This window comes from Megascapheus bottae, chromosome 9, assembly GCF_031878675.1.
Source record: "Megascapheus bottae isolate mThoBot1 chromosome 9, mThoBot2.hap1, whole genome shotgun sequence".
NCBI lineage: Eukaryota > Metazoa > Chordata > Mammalia > Rodentia > Geomyidae > Megascapheus > Megascapheus bottae.
The window spans coordinates 48,151,688-48,175,247 of record NC_143517.1 but is presented as its reverse complement, the minus strand read 5'-3'; the positions used below and the strand labels follow the sequence as shown (position 1 = coordinate 48,175,247).

General features: G+C 34.2%; 1 protein-coding gene across 3 annotated transcripts in view; it reads left to right on the top strand.

Moving 5' to 3' along the window:
- Csmd3 (CUB and Sushi multiple domains 3) overlaps positions 1-23,560 on the top strand; it is an 842,017-nt gene that overhangs the window by 725,265 nt on the left and 93,192 nt on the right. For all 3 annotated transcript variants that reach the window (XM_090339296.1, XM_090339294.1, XM_090339297.1), the window contains 4 exons: positions 1,392-1,488; positions 4,038-4,142; positions 17,123-17,241; positions 18,770-18,839. In XM_090339296.1, the coding sequence (XP_090195422.1) occupies positions 1,392-1,488; positions 4,038-4,142; positions 17,123-17,241; positions 18,770-18,839 (391 nt within the window). The remainder of the gene's footprint in view (positions 1-1,391; positions 1,489-4,037; positions 4,143-17,122; positions 17,242-18,769; positions 18,840-23,560) is intronic.

The following is a 23,560-nucleotide window of genomic DNA, read 5'->3' as shown; positions in this document are numbered from 1 at the left end:
TGTATGTGTATTTACTCATATAAACACCCTCAGTTGTTGCTAAAGTGTAACTTCGATGGTCAATTGAATCCAGCTCATGATTTCGCTCGTCTACATTTTTATATACTCAATAATTTCCTCTAGTGGAAAAACTCTCATTATGTTAAGCTCAACCCAAACAGCAACTCCTTCAAAAAAAATCTTTACTTTTTGTTTTTTTTGTTTTTGTTTGTTTTGTTTTAGTTTGGTTATATGCACTAATTTCTTTCCTAGAACTAGAAAAAAAGAAAATTCAGTTGTGAAGAGGGAATTGAGGAGTGTTTAAGGTTATATTGCAATCATACATCTTTAACTCTGGTCTTCTTTTTTTGTTCTGGAACATTGTCAGTAGGCCTAGTGCCAGTCATGCAGTCAGGGTATCTAATGCCATGTGGCAGGCACCCTTGGAAAAGGAGTGGCAGCATTCACTTGAATGGAAGATATAATGAACTCATTTCCAGATAAGAAATATTTAATGAAGGCCATTATAACAATTATACACAGATTGCATGGAGTTCCTACATTGAAAATAGAGTTAGCTAAATATGATAATTTTATCATAATCAAGTTATTGATCTTCCTTTGAAACTGTAATTTATTTAATAAACAAGGAGCAAAATAGATGATTTCCATAGTTGTAAGTTTCTGTGTGTTCGTGGAAAGGTTCAAGCTGTGCCAAGTGATGTACGACCAAGTAACACATGTCTCTTTCTTTAAATAAAATTTAAACAACAGGAGAAGAATTCAGTCTGCCATTTCCCTTCCAACTGGAGAGATGTTCACAGAGATTTAGTAATTATGACTTCATTCATTAAAAAGTGAACAAATCTTTAGAAGTTGCTATCATATCTGTGGCAAAGTATTTTCTTAGGCTGCTTGTACTGATAGTAATGTTGAAAAATTAGAAATGAAAGTAAACAAAACTTATTAAAGAAAAATAGAAGAAGACACCCAATTGTTATGCATTATTATAATGTCCTTCGTGCTTGTGGGCCACAAATGTGGCTATCTTCTAATAGCTAAATTCAACAAGAAAAATCAAAGTTATTACCAATTTCACTTGAAAGTAGAAACCAATTGTTTGGGATTCCTATGCTGGAATTCTTAGCATGAACTCATTCATTTAATTCAAAGCTTTTAATTATGACAATAATCTGAGAAAGTGACACTCTCATCATTAAACCTATAATGAACATTGCTAGGTAATTAATGAAAATATTCTCCTATAACCAGGCCATGTAAATCATTCCCATAATGACAAAGATCAGACAGGGGTCAGAGTGATGTAGAGATATCTCTTCAATAGGAATTTCTGTGCTGCAGGTGTAGATCCAGTTGGAGTTGCATTCTTACCAGTTATTATTATTTTGCAGGTTCAAGTTATTAGCTTTGCTACAGAACATAATTGGGATTCTTTGGATTTTTATGATGGAGGAGATAATAATGCCCCACGACTTGGAAGTTACTCAGGTAAAAAAAATAGTTTAATGAAAATATGGTTATAGTTAGGAATTCAAAAATACTTTCATAACAACTCCCAAAAATATGCTGACTGGAGTTTAATTCAGTTTTTCTAAACTATACGCAATTAACTAAATCACAAAGTTATAAATTTGGATGTCTTAAAAGTAACATCAAAATTTCTGTTTAAAAGCTGATAATATTCATACTATGTTTAATTAGTAATAGTTTTATGAAATGGAAAACATTTTCACTGAGTTGTGATTTAGAAGTAATTTGGGAGCCCTTTTCCTTAAAGATCATGAAAAGTTCACCTATGTTTGTTAATTTTAACATTTTTTTCTCAGTAGAAAGCTATGTAATCAGTAAAATAATTATGTTGATAGCATAAGACAGTATTGAGAATTGATAAAGTATTAATTTCCATAAATATAACTGTATAAAACTAATATCTACATGTGTAACAATTCCAGATGGAAGAGCTGAATAAAATATTCTGGTTTGTTATTCCAGAGAGTGACTTACATTTTTTTAATCTTTTGTAGATGTATTAAGGTTTAAAGGTAATTCATGAAATAATCTATAAACTTCTGCATAAATCAAGCATTTTATTTTTAAATATTTTCAGCTCTGAAAATATCAAGCTAAGCCATAAGCTTACATATTTCAGATAGTACTGAAAAGCTTTGAGTGATTTTAGCTTTAAGACAATTTTAAGGAAACCTAGTTAAAAATTTAGAATCACTAGTGAAAAGAAGAAAGAACTGTTTACAGCAGTAGTTATTTTACTTATATATTCACAGATTTTAAAGGAGACAGGTAAAATGAGAAAAAAGTTTCAAAAATATTGTGTATAGTTTTACTTATAATGGATTAAGTGTAACTTTTTAAACTAATAACACAATCATGATTTTAAGGGAGCTAAATTCACCAATTGACTCCTAAGTGGTAGTTCTGTATAAAGCTTGTCCTATCTTTCTTATTTGTTCTTTCTTTTTTTTTTTTTTTTTTTGCCAGTCTTGGGCTTAGGTCAGGGCCTGAGCACTGTCCTTGGATTTTTCTCAAGGCTAGAGCTCTACTTGAGCCTCAGCACCACTTCTGGCTTTTTCTAAGTATGTGGTACCAAGGGATTGAACCCAGGTCTTCGTGCATGCTAAGCAAGCACTCTACCACTAGGCCAAACTCCCGGCCCCTCTTATTTGTTCTTTCTAGAAGGTCTGGCAGTGATTGAAGTTATATGAGATTACAGAGAAAATTATAGAATGAAAAGTGGAAGTCAGATTGTGGGACCCCAGAACCAAAGTTCTTGATAATCCAGATTCTCTAACTGGCTTATGTAGGTCAAGAGACCCTGAGACTTTTTTGTTTATTCCTTGCTAGGGCAACAGGAACAGAGTTACTGAAAGAAAAAACAAAGCAAGACGAACAAAAATATGTGTTCTGTATTCTGTAAAGAATTCTTTTTATTGTCTTCTAGAAGGCATATTGAGTAAAGTCCATAAACTTATAGAAAGCAAGTATGAAGAAACTAGTTTCTTATAATGAGCTATTTCTAACACTGTCTACTTAACATGCTTATTAACTTTATCTATAGTGTGCAATTGACAGCTATTCTTTTTTTTTTCTGTCAGTTGTGGGGCTTGAACTCAGAGCCTGAGCACTGTCCTTGGGCTTTTATCAAAGCTAGAACTCTACCACTTGAGCCACAGCACCACTTCCAGCATTTTTATTTTTTTCTACATATGCAATACCGAGGAATCGAACCCTGGACTTCGTGCATGCTAGGCAAGCACTTTACCACTAGGCCAAATTTCTGGCCCCAACAGCTATTCTTTTATTTGAAATTATTACAGTTGGAGTCTTAAGGATGTTACATTAGTCAAACTGTAATTCATTCAAACAGATATTTTACAATTTCAAGCTTGATAAGTACAAGAAATAAAATGTATTTCCTTAAGAAGTTCCAAGTTCCACTATAATATATTTGCTGAGAGACAGGCTAATATTAGTTCAGAATTACAAGCTTCATTTTCAGAGAATAGACACACTAAGGTACTTTCTTTCATCTAGGATTAAACATATATAATATATAATGAATAATATAAAATATACATAAATATATATAATAAATAATAAAATATATAGTATATTAGGAAAGATAATTGACTATATCCTCTAAAATTCTTCAGTATTAAGTTACTATGCATTAGAAATCATGTACTAGTTTTAAAATTAAATTGATAGTAGCTCATAAACGGGCTATTGAAATGCATATGACATCTGAAACATCTAGCTGGGCATATCAAACTTATTGCTTCCCTGTTTACAGAATTTTTCATTTATTTTTAGGAATCTCCCTAAAAATTGTAATTCTAGAAATGATGAGGAACAGCATAAAGAAAGACAATTATGGGAAAGATATTTCTAATGAATTCTTTGAAAACATTTATTTATACACACCTCTAATCATGGTATATGGGATGATAAGTATTTATTTAACTAATTTTATTGAAGTTTATGCTGTGACCTTTGACATGCCTTTTTAATGGTCATTTCAGGGACAACTATACCCCATCTTTTGAACAGTACTTCTAATAATTTGTATCTAAATTTTCAATCGGACATCAGTGTTTCTGCTGCAGGATTTCATCTTGAATACACAGGTAAAAAAAATCTAGTCACCTGGAAGCCCACATTTATTTGCCTGTTCTCAGGCATTTTGTGTGCCCCAAGGTTTTATTTATTGATTTATTTGTTATTTTTACTTTTTTTTTTTTTTGCCAATCCTGGGGCTTGATCTCAGGGCCTGAACACTGTCCCTGGGCTTTCTCAAGGCTACAGTGCTACCACTTAAGCGACTGCACTACTTCCAGCTTTTTCTATGTATGTGATACCAAAGAATCGAACCCTGGACTTTGTGCATGCTAGGCAAGCACTCTACCACTAGGCCAAGATATTTTTTTTATGAATATAGAAACTACAACAATGTGGTAAAGGAAATTTTAGCCTTGTTTAATATTATTAAAGGTTCTCCAACTTCTCTTTACTTCAGTTACAAAATTATACGGATAAAATTCTACTGATTTTACAGGAGGCTTATACCTATAATCCTTTCTGCTTAGGATTTTGATACTTCGAGAATCCCAATTCAAAGCCAGCCTGGGCAGAAGTGTCCAAAAAGCTCCATCTTTCATTAACCAGAAAAATGCTGGACTGGAGATGTGCTTACTTATCATGAGCAAATAAGTTTAGTGAGAACTGAAGACCCTGAGTTCAGGCCCTGTTATGTACACATATAAATGATTCTAATGTTTTTGTTAGCATTTATAAGCATTTCTTTTGTTACCATGGTAAGAATAATTAATATGAGATCTACCTACATTACAAATTTCAGATGGCAATATATTAATTATAATCTCAACTTAGATCAGTAAAACTTTACACCTGCTAACAAATATGTCTCCATCATACCTTTTTGTATATATAGAAAGAATTATGTTGCTGCATTTCTAAAAATTATTTTAGATATCTCATGAAAGTTGAACCTTGGGGTATTTCTGTCAGATTAGTTTTGTACTGTATAATATCCTCAAGGTTCATTTATATTGCATTCCATGTATTTTTTTTTAAGTTTGGGAAGTACTGTGTGCTATTTATATTCCAGTTTTTTTTATCTGTTCAAGTGTTAATGAGTATCTAGAGTTTTGATTTTTTTTTTTTGCCAGTCCTGGGCTTGAGCTCAGGGCCTGAGCACTGTCCTTGGACTTTCTCAAGGCTAGAGCTCTACCACTTGAGCCTTAGCACCACTTCTGGCTTTTTTCTATGTATGTGGTACTGAGGAATTGAACCCGGGTCTTCGTGCATGCTAGGCAAGCACTCTACCACTAGGCCAAACTCCCAGCCTAGGGTTTTGATTTTATCTTAAACATTATTTGACAATGCCTCAGTAACACGGGGTGCAAATGTTTCCTTAAGTTTCTGATTATAATCCCGTTGGACATAAACTAAGAAGTAGGATTGCTAATGTCTATGGTATATCTGCTTTTAATTTTTAGCAGAGTCTCTAATAGTTATATTTTGTGGCTATCACATTTTGGATTTCTACCAGCAAAGTACAAACATTCTGAATTATCTAATTGATCAATTACATAGTTTTGATGTGTCATTCCCTAGTGACTGGTGATATAGAACATTCTTTACGTATCAGGAACTAATGTTGCATATGTAGGCAGAATGTGTCATGAAACATTAAAAAATGGCATATTACAATGCCGACTCTATTATAGAGGAGACATCTAAAAAGGGTATATATTTGATAATTATTCATAGTACAGACCATTAAAATAGTGCAAACAGAAGAACCTTTATTAATTGGTATACCACTTTTATAACTCTGAAATGCGGGGTAAATGACAAACTGATCCTCCCTTTGTAGTACAAAATCATGAAAATTTAATGATATTACTTGTTTAATTACTTACCATATTTTAAAAACTGTACTGGTGCTTGGAAACTCAATTAATGAAGGACATAGAGCTACATGCTAATCAATTTAACAAAGGCATTATTAATGCAGTAAGCTTCTTTTGACAGAGAATTGAGAGTTTCAACAGTCTATGGAAAGGAAACAATGTCATATAGCTTTAAATCTCAGAATTTTGAAACAATGAATGCCTTTTGGAAGAAATAGCATGTTAGATGTAATGTAAATTATGTTGTGTGCATGTGCCAGTACAGGAGCTAGAACTCATAAACCAGTATTTCCACTTCACTTTTTTCATTTAGAGTTGGTGATATAACCATTTGAAACATGCCTCTACCTTTGGCAGGGGAAATGAAAAGGAGAATGTCCCCCATGTTGTTTGCCTTCGCTAGTTCCAAATAGGATCTTACACTTTGTGTTTGGGCTCACCTGGGACTGTTATCCTCCTATCATCATTTCTTGCATAGTTTAGATTATTATCATGGCACTGACTTGTTCTTTGAGATGGTGTTTATCATATCTTTTGACCAGACTGGCCGTTGTGTTTCCAGTGTCAGCCTCCCAGTGATACTACGTTAGTATCCATGCCCAATTGGAAAGAATATCTTAATGTTTTCCAACTTTCAAAGAAATGACTTCCTCAATAGAAAGAGCCTGATTTGTGGTACCATGGAAAATTTCAATATATGTGTACCATGAATAGTTGATTATCATTTCTTTGTGTTGGGGACAGTCAAAACTCTCTATATTTTCTGCCTTTAAATGTACAATTAAATATTGTCAACCATCACATGCTGGACTACAGAATAATAGAATTATTCCTCTTAGATAAAAATGTTCCTTAATAGCCACTGTGTATCTCCACACTGCTCTACCAAGGCTCTGATAACCATGGCTCTACTCACTACTTCTAGGCCATTCTTTCAGCTCCTACTTGTAAGTAAACACATGTGGTATTTGTTATCATGGGCCTTGATTATTTTATGTAATGTCCTCCTCATCTCAAAACAAAAAGACTTGAGCCATTCTTAATTCTGAATAATATTCTCGTGTGTATATGTATCATATTTTTTGTAGCTGACACACAGGTCAGTGCTATAACTTGGCTATTCCAGGTATGTAGTTCTGCAGGGGGAGTGGTAAGCTATCACTGTGACATAAAAGCTTTCTGAGTTTTGGGGGAAGGGAGAATAGGTGTATGCCTTACTGTTAAATTGCATTTTAACTCCTATGATAATTCCACTCTTTTTTTCAAGCATACCTTTGCTATTTTTATATAGTGGCTCTCTCTTGCTCTCTCTCTCTGGCGCTCTCTCTCTCTCTCTCTCTCTCTCTCTCTCTCTCTCTCTCTCTCTCTCTCTCTCTCTCTCTCTCCTCGCGTGTGCACACACACACACACAAATATACATCAACTCTAACTGAAATAATTTACTTTAGATGTTCAGATATATAAACATATAAAAACTGTTAAGTTCTGAAGAAATCATTTTGTGTGAGATAGGTGGAATGTAAACAAGGTGGTTATATTTTTTTTTCTGTAAACTAAACACCTGCTCCCCTCACATTTTTTTGGTGGTTCATTTTTGACAGTCTCTGAAGTACAAACTCTTCCCGCAGGGTGACATAAGGAAAATGAGGGGCTTTTAATAGCAATGCAAATGCCAGCAAACATGCAGAAAACTTTAAAGTTTCCTATAAAAACAAGGTTGAATTTTTCATCCATGAAAGCAGATTCTTACTACATTCCTAAAGGAACATTTTAAATAGTAAAGGATTCAGGAAATAGAGCAGGTGCTCTTCTGTCTTGGGAAATAAATTTGGCTGAGAGTTTTCCTGCAAATATTTCATACATCTGATTTTCCTACTGTGGATGAGATTTTAAAAAATATCTAGATTAATAATGGCATAGGCATCATACAGACAAACAGTCTCTTATTTACTTTTAAAAGAGAAATGCTGGGACCAGGAGGATGGCCTAATGGTAGAATGCTTGACTAGCATGCACAAAACCCTGGGTTCAATTCCTCTGTTCCACGTACACAGAAAAAGCCGTAAGTGGTGTTATGACTCAAGTGGTAGACTGCTAGCCTTGAGAAAGCCCAAGGACAGTGCTCCATCCAGGAGAGGCAGAGAGAAAGACACACACACACACACACACAGAGAGAAACAGATTAGCTATTTTAACAGTGAATCCCCCCCCCTTTAAAATTTGAGGTGGTGTTATTTGAGCTTTGAATCACTTGAACTCTTTTTAATCGTGTCTTTTTTATTTTGTAGTACTAAGGATTGAACCCAAGACTGTGCACAACGGTCTTTTCACTTTGAAGTATCCTTGAGTTTTATTGTGATTACAATTAATCATGTGTTGGTGACAAACCTGATGTCCCTTCTGCTCAATTTATCTTTTCCAGACCTTAGTTTCATTAATACTTCTAAATATTTGATTATTTCCTTGTGTTGTAATCACAGTACCTCCTAAGTATAAGGACAGCTTCTTCATTAATTCTTTGTTTTTAAATTCTGTGGGGTAAGGAATAAAGGGGTTACAGTTACATTTGTCAGGTAGTGGGTGCATTACTTCTGGACGTTGATATCCCTTCTCATGTTTTTGTTCCCCTTTCCAATCGTCTTATCTAATTCTTAATTCTTTAGTTGAGCACTTTCCTAGTTCTACATACAAATTCTAGGAGTAAGTGCTACACATTTATATAAGATCTGCCCCTAAAAATATTTCACATCACTTTCAAGCGTATGAACACAAATTTTTACATGATAGAAGTATTATTAATGTTCATACAAACCATTATTGACCAGATTTTTGGTGCCTTTTAATAACTGCTAATGCCAACATTCAACCCCAGATTTTCTATCTGATTTCTGAGATTCAGACGACTACTTGCATTTTCCAGCAGCTCCCACGATGATTTTTAGAACAATGAACATCTACAGAAACTAGATAAGGATTCCTGTAGATAGAATTAGGGAGTCCCCATTAAAAGGATATCTGAGGCTGGGCCTGGTTGCTCATGCTTGTAATCCTAGCTACTCATAGGATCTCTGTTCAAAGCCAGCCCAAGCACTAAGACCACGAGGCTCTTATCTCCAAGTAACCACTAGAAAACGGAAAGTGGTGTTGTGGCTCAAGAGGTAGAGCGGCAGTAGCCTTGAGCTGAAGAGCTCAGGGACAGTGTCCAGACCCAGAGTTCAGGCATCATGACCAACCAAAATAGAAGGGTACCTGAAAAGGTCTATTGGAATTTGGATGGGTATAAGAGCATTTACTCTGATAACTGACTCAGATTTCTATCTTGACGCTGATTCCTGATACCCATGTGACAGAAAGTTCCAGAACTCCACAAAAGCCCTGTTTTCTCATTCATAATATGATTCTTTCTTGAAAGATTGTTTCCTTTGCCATTATCCATGCCAACCATCTGTTGGCTTTAGAGAGTTAAAACTTTCAAAAATATTATGTACTGCTGCTGAATACAGAAACCTTGAGACCAAAAGAGTATCTTAAGTGCTCCTTGATTACATTGAAATATGACATATGTTTTCTCTTGTAGAAAGAGTAAATACATTGATAGATTTCAATTTGGAGTGTTACCTGGCATGTAGTTATAAAAGTGAAAAATACATTGTATAGAATGAATATCGCACGGGAAAGAGGCTGAGAGGAAGCCATTGCGGGGGTTCACAAGAGAAACTCGGAAGGCAGGCAGTCATTGTGGTAGATACTGACAATGCAGGACTATTAATGAGGTGGAACTGAGGCTATCTGGTTAGGCACTGAGGGTGAGAAAAAGCAAGTTTGAGGAAACGATGTTTATCAGGACCCTGGATTTCAGTCTCGGTTTTGATTTCAAAAAATATCTGCTTGGTCTGCTTGTATTCCAGAGGAAAGCTGGTCATTTATTTATTTATTTATTTATTTTCTTGGTCATGGGGCTTGGACTCAGGACCTGGGCTCTATGCCTGAGCTCTTCAGCTCAAGGCTACCAGCCTACCGCTTGAGTCACAGGGACACTTCTGTTTTTCTTGTAATTGATTGGAGATAAGGGTCTCACGGACTTTAGTGCCTGGGCTAGCTGTGAACCAGGATCCTCAGATCTCAGCCTCCTGAATAGTTAGGATTACAGGTGCAAGCCAATGCACCTGGCTTATTTTTTATTTCTTACATGTAAAAACAATTGATTCCTAGTTCTTAGCTATGAAATTAAATAAATCAGGGTCAATACAAATACATGTAGTTGATTGTAATAATCAAATCTGGACTTTTGCACTGGCAAATAGCTATCTAATGGATTCACTAACTAATGATAATGTAGAAATATATATTTCATTATACACAGATTCACTCTCCCTCTCTCATATACTGAGATTAGGAGAGAAGAATTGAATCAGGAAAAACTTTTTAAATTGCAGACACATTAATTAACATACACATACTTTCTAGTTAAAATCTACTTCAATTCCTTTTGTGTTCCTAAAAGCTTGATGTTTTCTCTTGATTTTATTCTAAAATTTTGGAATGAGTTGATCATATGTAAATTGATACCTAATACTAATGGAAAGATTGAGGAAAATCAACAGTTTTTCTTTTTTGTGAATTAAAAAACATGATATCGAGGAGGAAGAATGAAGACAATGAAAGAAATCATATTTTCCTAACAACCTTGGGGAACTGATGCAACACATAAAGAATTTGGGGATACATTTCTTTCTGTTGAAAATATGAATTGAAAGACCAGAATTCTAGGTTTAACACCACTGATCATGGCTTGATGTAAAACCACATCTTTCTTTACGTTGTGGGTATTGTACTGACTAAACATTCACAGGAGTAGATGAAGCTATTAAATTCTAAGTAAATAACTCATTCAAGTTTTCTCTTACAAAAAGCATTGAAAAGTTCCCTCACCTGATTTATAAGCATGGGCAGAAGGAATCAATTTCTAAGCCCCTTTTTGCTCAAGGCCAGCACTCTACCACTTGAGCTACACCACTTTCTGGATTTTCTAAGTGGGAGATAAGAGTATCGTGGGGAATGTTCTGCCTACACTGGCTTCAAACCTGGAACCTAAGATCTCAGCTTCTGAGTAGCTAGCATTACAGGCTTGAGTCATTTGTACCTGGCAATTTTAAGAAATTTTAAGAAAATATGTTCCAGGTTATCATTTTACAACTTGGATCGTTGTACTTCTTTTCTTTCTTTCTTTTTTTTTTTTTGGCCAGTCCTGGGCTTGAGCTCAGGGCCTAAGCACTGTCCTTGGACTTTCCCAAGGCTAGAGCTCTACCACTTGAGCCTCAGCAACACTTCCAGCTTTTTTCTATGTATGTGGTACCAAGGAATCGAACCCGGGTCTTCATGCATGCTAGGCAAGCACTTTAACCACTAGGCCAAACTCCCGGCCCCTCATTGTACTTCTTGAAAGAGAAAGTGTTCTTAGCTTATGAGATTCTATTACATAAATCAATTATTAACTTCTCTTTATTATATATCTTAAGCTGTTTGTGATATCTGTTACCAATAACTTCTCCGTAAATGTTGGCAAAACTCTTGTGGTCTGAAAGTAAATTTTTACCTTATGTATAGTTGTAGGACTACTTTGAATGTCTTCCTTCACAGAAGCATTGAAATGGCAAAAACAAAACAAAAACAAAACAAAACAAAACAAAAAACAATGAGTACCATGCTTATTCACTTAACTAACTTAAATTTTAAAAGTTTTGATTCAGCAAACATTTCTTCTTTTTATCCACAGACTACATACTTAAGACATAATGTATTAGCTCTTAATGGGCTGACTTACTAAACATGGTCTCCTCCTTTAGGAAATTGTATAATAGATGATTTGAGAAAAACAAGGATTTTGAAATTAATTATACTTTTACATACAGTAATTTTTTTTGTTTAAGCTAGTTTATACACTTGAACACCCGTAAATTACTGAATGTAGAAACACCTTCTTCTCAAATTAAATGATCAATATTTGTCATTTCTAATTTTAATTGCCATTAATTCAGAGTATATTTCATGCAAATAAGCATAATTAATCTTTGTAAACACATTTCAAACCTCATTCCTATGTATTCCTTACAGATTTATCATAATTTGTATTGTCTCTCCTTCTAATTAAAATATATTTCCTGATAATCTCACTTTACTTAACTTTACTTACATATAGTGATGATTTATAGTTTGACCTAAGATTTCAAATTCTGTAATCATTACAATTTTATCTTTATAAATTTAGTTCTACCTTGAATTAATTCATAAGACTTCATGCTTTCCTTGATCTTCTGGCAGTAAAGCAGGAACTGTGTTAGTTACATTTACAAGAAACACCTTTCATTTTTCGTTAACCAATAGAATAAGATAGTAAAAATATCAATCAGTGTTTCAAAAACCTTCACATATTTTAATATGAATATTCTTTAATTATTTGTTGGAAAAAATTATATAAAATCTATCAATTTTTCACAGAAATATCCACTTTGTAACACAGAAAAAATATTCTATAAGAGAGCTATTTTTTAAAAAAATTCAATCAGCAACTTAATCTCTATGCCTAAAACCCTTTAAAAATAGTAGAAATATGTTTGTTTTGTTCTTTCAATATCATTACCACATTTTATATATATTTTATATATTTTGTTTTTTAGAGGACAAGTGAGTTTTAAAATCAGAATTATGTTTTCCACACATGTAGTTATAAATGTTCATTGCATGACAAGTTACATAGAAAATAGTTGACAAATATTTGTGTGGTAGATTTTTTAATTCTAAGGAATATTATGTCAGTAAAATGTCTTGATATATATGAGTACAGTTTTATACAGATCTTCAAATTATAAGACCAACTCATCATGAATGCATTTTTTGATGATCATGTGCCTATTTTAATCTCAAACTGTTCCCCTCCCTCCCTCTCTCCCTCCCTCCCCCCTTCCTTCCTTCCTTCCTTCCTTCCTTCCTTCCTTCCTTCCTTCCTTCTTTCGTTCCTTCAGTCCTCCCTCCCTCCCTCCTTCCCTTTTCTCACTCCCTCCCTCTCTCCCTTCCTTCCCTCCTCCCCTCTTTTCCTCACTCCTTCCTTCCCTCCTTTTTTCATTTCTTCCTTTTTTTTTTTTTTTTTTGTCTTCTGAGCCCATCTTTGGGCTTGAACCTAGGGCCTAGGTACTAACCAGGGGCTTTTCTCCCCTAGGTGAGATCTCTAATTCTTAGCCACAGTTCTACTTCTGGCTTCTTTGGTAGTATTGGAGATAAAAGTCTCCAGATATTACTTTTCCTGGCTTGACTTTGAACTTTGATCCTTAGATCTCAGCCTCTTGAATAGCTAGCAATATAGGACTATAGCTAAGCCACCAGCATGCAATAAACCATTGTCTTCTCTAATGGTCAACATGATATTCCCAAGTATAATACCGGTATATATTTACTAAAATCATCTAAAAATACCATAAAAGTAGAAAATTAGTTATTCTAAATCCATTTAGAAATAAAGTTAAGCTGAATGCCATTTTTTTTACTATCAATAAAATACAAGTTCTTGTTCAAAAGCTCATGATTCAGCTTGACAATCCCAATATTTGTAGATTTCATGTTCAATGAATTAAGGCAAATGGCAAATCAAATTTATGAATTAATTTTTCCTTAAATAAAACAATGTAACGGGATTCTTAGAAGTAGGTCATCTTTTTTCTCCTCCCTATCGTCCTCATAATAACTTAAAGATATTCAAAGTCATTATGGAACACTAGAAACTACATTTTGCATATAATTACACAAAATAAGAATATGTATATATGTATATTTACAATATTTTCTGCTGAAAATTGTCGGGAATAGAATATGGGAGGTTACTGTTTGGTTACAAGCAAACATTGGTAATATAACAAAAGTGGGAACTTAGAATACTTTGAGCTGGATTAAATGCCTAGAATAAAAAATAGATTTGTCTCTGAATCCTCTTCTGTTTGTTTTGGGTTATAACAAATTGACTCAATCCCATTGAAAAAGATTTACTTGGGAAGTGCATTTGAATGTCAAAGAAACAATTTTATTAAATTTATTCTCACAAATATAAAATGACCCACTCTTTTGACTGCCATGATTAAACAGAAAACTAGGAATACTGAAAGTACTCACTTGAATTTATCACTTAATAAAAACATTACTTAAAAGGACCTACTGTAAATCTATATGGAGAAAGAGTTTTACTTGTTGAATAAGTATAAAGTGGTTGCAGTTTTGAACTTTAGGATTACTAGGCATTTCAAGTTAACATCTTTCAACTTATATAAAATATTAGATCTATGAGTGGCAAAAACAAATGAGGATCTCATGGTCCTCCTCTAGCTTTTCTGACTAATGCTTTAGTTTACTCTCCTTAAAACTCTTGTGGCCAGTGGAGATAATTAAGTCCGATGTAATCTCTTTTAGAAAAATAGGATTTTGTACTTCTACTGCCAAATGCACTGCTATCATCAACTTATCTAATTAATGTAATGTTATTGTGTGAAAAATAATTCATGTCATTATAGAAATGTATCAATAGAGAAAATGATAAATATACACAGGCCATCTATAATCTCATAACCAAATGTCAGAAGCACCATTACTTGATGTATTTCACTTTGGTACTTTTATCTGTGAGTATAGTTATCTAAAATTTTGTCCTTTAAATCTTGTTATCACACAATTTATAGAGTTTGTGTCATTTTTTATAGTGAAAATATTTTGCAAGCATCTTATCACTCATTCTTTGATATAATCTAAAAGCTTTGCTTATAATGAAGGTCTCAATATTCTACAGCATCTGTGCCACACAGCTTTTATTTATTTGCCTCCCAGAGAAGGCAATTTCTTCTGCCATGGGATGTTATAGTTGCTGTATATGTGACCTTCAAGGGGTACTTGTTGGAAGGAAGAGAAATAGAAGTGTATAAAATTTGTTGCTTTCTGTTAAGAATGAGTGCAACAATGACCTTAATGGTGAAAAGTAATACATTTTCTGCTCAGGATTCCCCACAGACTGAGAATGTAAAGTATGAAGGTCAAGTCATATTGAAAAATATATATGCTTGCATCATAACTCACTTTTTTAGTGTATATGCTAAACATACACTTTGGTGCTTGAACTCCAGGCCAGGGTGCTATCCTCAAATGTTTTTACTCAAAGCTGGCATTCTACCACTTGAGCCACAGTTCTACTTCCAGCTTTTTTGGTGGTTAACTGGAAATAAGAGTCTTACAGACTTTCCTGTCCAGTGGCACGCTGAATTCTAATCCTCAAATCTCAGCCATACGAATAGCAAAGATGACAGGCATGAGACACTAGCACCAACCTCACTTTTAAAATTTAGTATTTCCTAAAAGGGCTGTATAAAATTATGTGGGTTTAATTTGTGAGGTCCACTAATGTGCATTGAAACCAATCAAAGCCAACATTACCATTCATTTTCCTTTTCTTCTTTTGTGGTACTGAGATTTGAACTCAGAGCATCACAATTGCATGGAATTCTTTCTGGGTCAACACTATCACTTGAGCCACACATCTGATGTAACATTTTGCTGGCTATTTTGAAGATGCTGTCACAAGAGCTATACCATTCAGTATGACACTAATTTATAATCTAGCTTCAAAAGTAGCTAGAATTACAGCCATGTGCAATTTGCACTTGGCTTACAATTTCATTCTGTACCACAAGAGCTAATTGAGAAAGTGTGACTTATCCTTAACAACTTTAAAAATAGACCATGCTCTAGTGGTAACTAGGTATTTCTAGATCCTTTCCCCCTCCCCAAATCAAAAATTTAAAACCATGGAGAAATATGGAACATAGTGCCTGTATAGAGATGTTAGTTATTGTAAGAATTAAGCCAAGGAATTCCAGCTTATATGCTCCTAAGAGCACATCCAAATGGGCCTCATATGTAATCCCAACCAACTACTGTGCACAGAACTGCCTTTCAGAAGAGGCAACTATTGAACAACTGATTGAATGAACTATTCATTGTAAGAAAATGTGGAGCTTGATACTGCAGTGATATTTATCAAACAGAAAAAAAATATGCTCCATGAATGAAGGAAAATATAAGCAATAACACTTTTGATGCCATCTTGCTTTTTCTTGTCTGTGATTTTAAACCAGGGATCCTACCATTCTTCTATTTCTTCCTGCTTCAGTTTATTTTTCAGAGGATTTTATGTGGCTCAGAAAATAAACATGAATCACCATGCTCAGTTTGTGGAGATAATGTTTTGATTACATTTTGTTGTTGTTGTTGGTTTTAGGCCTGAACTTGGAGACTGTGTGCTGTGCTTGAGCTCTTTTGCTCAAGGCTAGTGTTTTACCACTGAGAGCCAACAGCCACTTGTGGTTTTCTGGTGGTTAATTGGAGATAAGAGTCTCTGGGACTTTCCTGCTCTAGCTGTCCTGCCCTAGCCAGCTTTGAACTGCAATCCTCAAATCTCAGCCTTCTGAATAGTTAGAATACAGGGCTAAGCTGTTATTTATATTTTTGGTCACAATTCTCCTATTATTGTATTGCTTTGTTGTTTTATTGTTATTGCTGCTGTTGTTTTAATGTAACACACATTTAATATAGTGACTAGAATGGTGGCTTTGAAGCTATTTTACTGACTTCAGATCTGTTTAGCTTGAAAATATAAATTACAAAGAAATGAACATAATGAAATGATGGCTATTGATGTTTTTCATGACAATAAGTCTGTAAACACAAAATATTAAGAAAAAAACAACCAAGAGACATCAAGGCTTTAAACAAATCAAATTCTCAAAGTCTCCTCACTGTAAAGTGTACTTGTAAATGACATTAGGATTCAGCCTAAGAGTTGTATACATGATTTAAAAAATGTATGCAATGAGCCGGGAGTTGATGGCTCTTGCCTGTAATTCTAGTTGCTCAGGCTGTTGAGACCTGAGTTCATTGTCAGCCTGGGCAAGAAAGTCCATGAGACCTTTGTCTCTAATTAATCACAGAAAAAGCCAAAAGTTGCACTTTGTTGCTCAAATGGTAGAGTGCTAATCTTGAACACAAAAGAATTCAGGAACAATGCCAAAACCCAAGTCCCAAGATTGGCAAAACAAAAAAGGAAAAGGAAATTTACATATATTATACTCTCATTTTTATAGCCATTGGTTTGGATTCTTGTCCTGAGCCACAGACTCCTAGCAGTGGGATCAAAGTTGGAGACAGATACATGGTGGGGGATGTGGTGTCCTTCCAGTGTGATCAAGGCTATTCTCTACAGGTAAGTCAATTGCCACACTCTTGCCTTAATTTTTATGTGCTCTTAGCATATTCATAGACTTCACGATGATAGTTTAGATGAAGAATATTAGTAAAAGTACATATGTGGAAAAAACTGCTGAATGACTGTAATGGTTTGTGGGAAAGTAACCAAGAATGACTTTTGAATCGAAATGAATTTTTACTTACCTTTAAGTCTTATTCACATAGGATCATAACTATGACAAACTAATTAGACTGAAAAATAAAATGTAATACTGCTTAGAGCATTAAATTGAAGTTCCATGATAATATGATAATAAATTTTCCGAAGTAGCAAAAGCCTACTAGAACATATTTTGTAATAGGAATGACTGTCAGTTTATATTCTGCTATTTGGCATTATACCTGATACATTTGTTTGTTTATTGGTTGGTCCCAGGGACCAAAAATTAATGTTTCAACATTTTTTAACAGTACTTTTTTTTTTCCAGTTCTGGGGCTTGAACTCAGAACCTGGCCACTGTCCTTGAGATTTATAGCTCAAGGCTAGTGTTCTATTACTTAGAACCAGAGCCCCAGTATTCTGTTGTTTTGGTGGTTAATCTCATGCTCTTTCCTGCCAGGGCTGACCTTGAACCCTGATCCTCAGATCTCAACCTCCTGAGTAGCTAGGATTACAGTTATGAGCCACCGGCACCCAGCTGGAAAGTGTTTTTGAGAGTCATAAATGGATAATATCACAAAATATTCCCTAAGAATACACTAATTAGATAATTATTGTTAATGGCTGGGAGTTTGTCCTAGTGGTAGAGTGCTTGCCTAGCATGCACGATGACCAGGGTTTGATTCCTCGGTACCACATACATAGAAAAAGCCGGAAGTGGTGCTGTGGCTCAAGTGGCAGAGCTTTAGCCTTGAGAAAGCCCAAGGACAGTGCTCAACCGCTGAATTGAAGCCCCAGGACTGGAAAAAAAATTACTATTAAAAAGTGTTGAAACATTATTTTTATTTTCCAGTATGGGCTTAAGCTCAGGGCTTGAGCACTGTCCTTGGACTTTTTTCTCAAGGCTAGAGCACTACCACTTGAGCCTTAGCACCACTTCCGGCTTTTTGTATGCATGTGGTACCAAGGAATCAAACCCTGGTCTTTGTGCATGGTAGGCAAGCACTCTACTAATAGGCTAAACTCCCAGCCCTGAAACATTAATTTTTATAGCAATGCATTATAAAACACTGAATAAGGTCCATCCTTTCACATTTCTAATCATTACAGGAATAATAAAACATTTTAGTTTAGAATGTAACTAGAGCTGTAGTGGAATGTTAAGTCTTACTATTTTTCTATTGAGATTTAAAAATATTTCACCATATTTTATTATGTCGCTGTAATTACCTCTGTTTGAGTATGTTATTCCAAAATTTCTAATAAAATATATGCAAAAATAAAAATAAGTATTTAAGCTTCCCTGCAGTAATCAGTCGATCTGTGGTGTTTGATCTAGCCTGTTTCAGAAATATATGGTAAGCTGTGTGTCTTACTTGTGTAGGGTCACTCACACATCACTTGTATGCCTGGACCTGTCAGAAGATGGAATTATCCAATCCCTATTTGTTTGGGTAAGTTCCAGAACTGTAATATGTAAGCTTTGACAACTTTTAAAGAAACACTCTGTAAATCATATTGCAAACATACAACTTGCCCTTTTCCAAGTTTTGTGGAGATGTGTGTTTAACTTTGCTGGAATTTTTACAATCTTATCCCATACATTTTAATACCAATAAATGAATTTAAAACTTTAGACACTGGAAAAAATGTTTTTTAAGTTTCTTTTGTTTTTTGTGGCATTTTCTCAGTATGACATGATAGAAATAATTGTTATTCAGGGTAGAAATAGAAATAGAAATAGAAAAATTAGAAATATTTTTTAGTACATGTAGCACTTTAGAAAATAAAACATGGTACAGGTTAATATTGTTTAAAAATACATAAATTTTGAAAAGAAGCATGATTAAGACAAATTGGAAAAATGGATAACTATTTCATAAGACAATTTTTCTTTTTGGCCAGGAAACCAGCACAAGCAAGAGACTTTCCATGACTTTATTTACTGACCCATTGTTCAGTGATACCCTCGTTTATTAATCTGCTTCAGTGACATAGAATTTTTCATGCTGTGAGGCTTAAATAAAATATTTAATTTTCTCGCTATTCCAACAAAACTAGAAGTCCAAGAACAAGTTTCTATCAGATTGATTTTGAAATTTCTTGCATCTGTAAGTAAGGCCTGCCATCAGACTGGGCGTTAGTCTTCAGTGTGCAACAGGAAACATTTTAGTTTATAACATCCATATACAATGCATTCAGAAGTTGCATTGAAGTGTAAAATTGGTTTAATCAGTAATAGATTCTGAAAGACCTTAAAACAGACAGTGCTTTTAAGGAAATAGTTTTAGGAACTAGATAACTTACTTAATTTTTAAAACAAAATGTACATGAAATGACTAGTGAAAAACCTATATGTACAAATACTCTTTTTTGTGAGTACATATAATGTAAACAATCTAAAGACTGGTAATATTAAAGAGTATGAGGAAGAAAATTAGTATCTACTGATACTTGGAAGAGTAGTTGCCTTCTTAAAAATATTAGATAAATATTATCTAATGAGAAATTATAAAGACTCAAGATTCTACAATATAACTGGTTTTATGTTTTTCCTATTAACATTAATATGAGTTTCTTGTAAATATTTTCCAAAGAGTTTCACAGTGCCAAACATTGTTTAATTGTGTATTGATTTCCTTATTGTCAAGTTTCCCTTCGTTTCCTTTTTCATATTTTAAAGAGCACATTTATAAATATTTTCTCATGTACTTTTTTTTGCCAGTCCTGGGCTTGAGCTCAGGGTTTGGGCACTGTCCTTGGGTTTTCTCAAGGCTAGAGCTCTACTACTTGGGCCACAGCAGCTCTTCTAGCTTTTTCTATGCATGTGGTACCAAGGAATTTAACCCTGGTCTTAGTGCATGCTAGGCAAGCACTCTACCACTAGGACACACTCTCGGCCCCTTTCTCATCTACTTTTATAACTTAATTCTTTCCTTAGAATTTTCTAAAGTAGATTAGGTCGCTAGACATAACTATTTGAGGCATCAATAACTATTGTCAATTTGTTTTCAGAAGGTTGTCTCAATTTTAATGCCACTCACTATCATCCTTATATGTAGGTTGCATCAATTATTATTTTTTAAAATGTGAGTTTAGGCAGGGAGTTTGGCCTAGTGGTTAAAGTGCTTGCCTAGCATGCATGAAGACCCGGGTTCGATTCCTCGGTACCACATACATAGAAAAAAGCCAGAAGTGGCGCTGAGGCTTAAGTGGTAGAGCTCTAGCCTTGAGAAAGTCCAAGGACAGTGCTCAGGCCCTGAGCCCAAGCCCAGGACTGGCAAATAAATAAATAAATAAATAAAATGTGAGTTTATTAGGAATATATAAAGTTGCTTTTGATTAAATATGTCTCTTCATTATATAATCTTAACATGGATTGTATTGAGAGGAAAGAATCATACAATAAAATTAAACATGAGATTTTAAGCTTTATTACATAGGTTAACTTGATATAAAATTGTATGGAATACTTTTCAGAGTTTTATAACCCATAATTGAAATATAATGGCTTTATAAGTGCTCACATAATACAATTCTTTAGAAAGATTAAGTCAAAGACCAAGAAAACAAATATCAGAAAATGGAAAATTGCAAATGGGGGAAGGGGTAGAAAAAATGAAAGGAGAAAGCAGGGAGAATGCATAATGTACAATAATTTATAGTATATACTTCAAATTTGAGAAAAAAGTGCAAGGGTGAGTAGAAGAGTAGTGAAGGGGATTGAAGTAATCACACAGATCAAGATGCATTACGTTGTATAGTTAAACTGCTTTGTTAATGGCCAAAAAAATAATTCACTACATAACCTAAAGATTAAGAAAAGCAAGGAAAAGGTGAGTTGGAAGGGGTGCATTTGAATACTGAAAAGGATGACATTGATAAGGATAGACTGAATTCATAAAGTGCTTTGTTGAGTGGCAAAAAAACATGCAAAGTAAAAAAGGCAAGTGATGCATTATCTTTTCATTTCTGTTCGTTTGCTTGTCAAATGAGGTAAGAATATTTGCCTTCCAGACTTACTGTGCAAATTGAAGGACAGAATGTGTTTAAAGTGTTTATTATTGAACATGGAATATGTTAGGTCTCCAGTGTTGTAGTTGTCAGTGGGAAAACGAAGCATTTAAATATCCAATATTAATAGAACAGACTTTTGAAAAGGCAAATAAATATTATACTTAAAATATGACAATGATGAAGTTTGTATTATAAAATTATCAGAAAGTTTAAAACAAACAGTATAATCTTATTTTTGACACATATACAGTACATGTTTATGCCAAAAATAAAGAATGGAGAGATAACGAGATTATCTGTGGGTGGCAGATTTGAGGAGCAATTTTTGAAAGATAAGCATCTACTTATCTACTATAGTTGGTAGAAAATTTAAATATTTTAAGTAAACTCCTGTTCACATTGAACACAGACGCTGAAGTCATGAGGTGGTTTGGAGAATCGTTTGTGAAACTTGAGACATCAGGTAACAAGGTTGCAGACTTGTGAACTGGAAAATAAGCAATCTGCTGTAGACTGTGATGGGTAGAAGAAAACTGATGACACATTTTAGGTAATAGAGACAAACAAGAAGGGGAAAATCTGGATGATTTTCTGTGGGGGAATGAATGTATATTAGCGACACTGGAGGAAAGTTTAATGGGGCACCAAGGAATGTTCTTACAAGCACTGGTAACTCACAGTTTCAATGCAAGAAATTCAGACAGGAAGCAAAGAGAAATGAACCACACAAGAGGTAGCCAGATGGGACTCTCCCTACTCCCCCTGATTCTGTCTGTCTCTCTGTGTATTTGTTTCGATTTTATATTATTTGTTGTGATTATTCCTTTTCTACCCTCTGCTTTGATTTTCTTTCTTTTTTCCTCCTCTTATTTTGGGATTTCGGTGTGGTTTGGGTTGAATGAAGAGCAAGGTTTGCAGATCCCATCTAAAGAGATGGTGACAACAGAATAAAGGGAAAGTGAGCATCTCCAAGATAGATTTTCAATTTTAAAGACAGTGATGCAAATGGTTTCTTATTTTCAATTTAAAATAACTAAAAACAAGGGACAAGTGCAGTTGAACTTTCAAAATAGTTTTGGTTGAAATATTTATATGTTACAATTCATTTACTATCACATTTTGTAAGTATAAATGAACAACTTAGAAAGTTGTTTGGAAAATCCTCACAGTGTATAATATCGAATTTTGCTTTGGATCAAGCATGGATGCATTGAGATTTTATAAGTGGGTAATATTCAAGTGTACTTTTAGAGCCCAATGACAAAGATCAAAAGAAAGGTTTATATTACATTGAATCAAATATATATATACATATGAACATATACATATATGTACACACATTTGTGTATATTTACACATGCATATGTCTATGCATGTATATGTATATTTTTTCTACTTGCCAATCCTGGGTTTGGACTCAGGGCCTGAGCAATGTCCTTGAAAATTCTCAATGCTAGAGCTCTAGCACTTGAGCCTCAGCACCACTTCCGGCTTTTTTTTTCCCTATGTTTCTGGTACTGAGGAATTGAACACAGGTCTTTGTGCATGCTAGGCAAGCACTCTACTATTAGGCCAAACTCCCGGCCTGTTGCTGTTTTTTGAAGAGATGAATAAATGAAGTTGGAAGTAGGTGCTATATGTAAATTCCAAATTTGATACATTGTCATAAAAATTGATTCTTGTATAATGATTATTAACATTTAAATTGAATCTTGAAGGCTTTTTCATATGTATTAAATGCATATTTTTATCCAACAACTTTATTTTCTTAGAATATTTACCTAATGCACATTACCCAATCGTCCAGAAACAAGGACATACTAAATCCACAAGTACAACGATGTTCATTGCAGCACTATTTACCATAGCAAAGATATGGGACCAACTCAGATGCCCCTTAGTTGATGAGTGGATCAAGAAGATATGGCATTTATACACAATGGAATTCTATGCTGCTGACAGAAAGACTTAGAAAAAATCCTATTAAGTGAATTAAGCCAGACTCAAAAGAACATAGGCTCAATGGTTTCCCTCATTTCTCATAATCAGTAGAAACCTTGGGCTCTCCTAGCAGAGATTTACAATAAAGCAAAACCTAGATACATAAGGCCATATAGAATGACGCTAAATGAAAGAACCTCCAGCATATAGAAAAAAA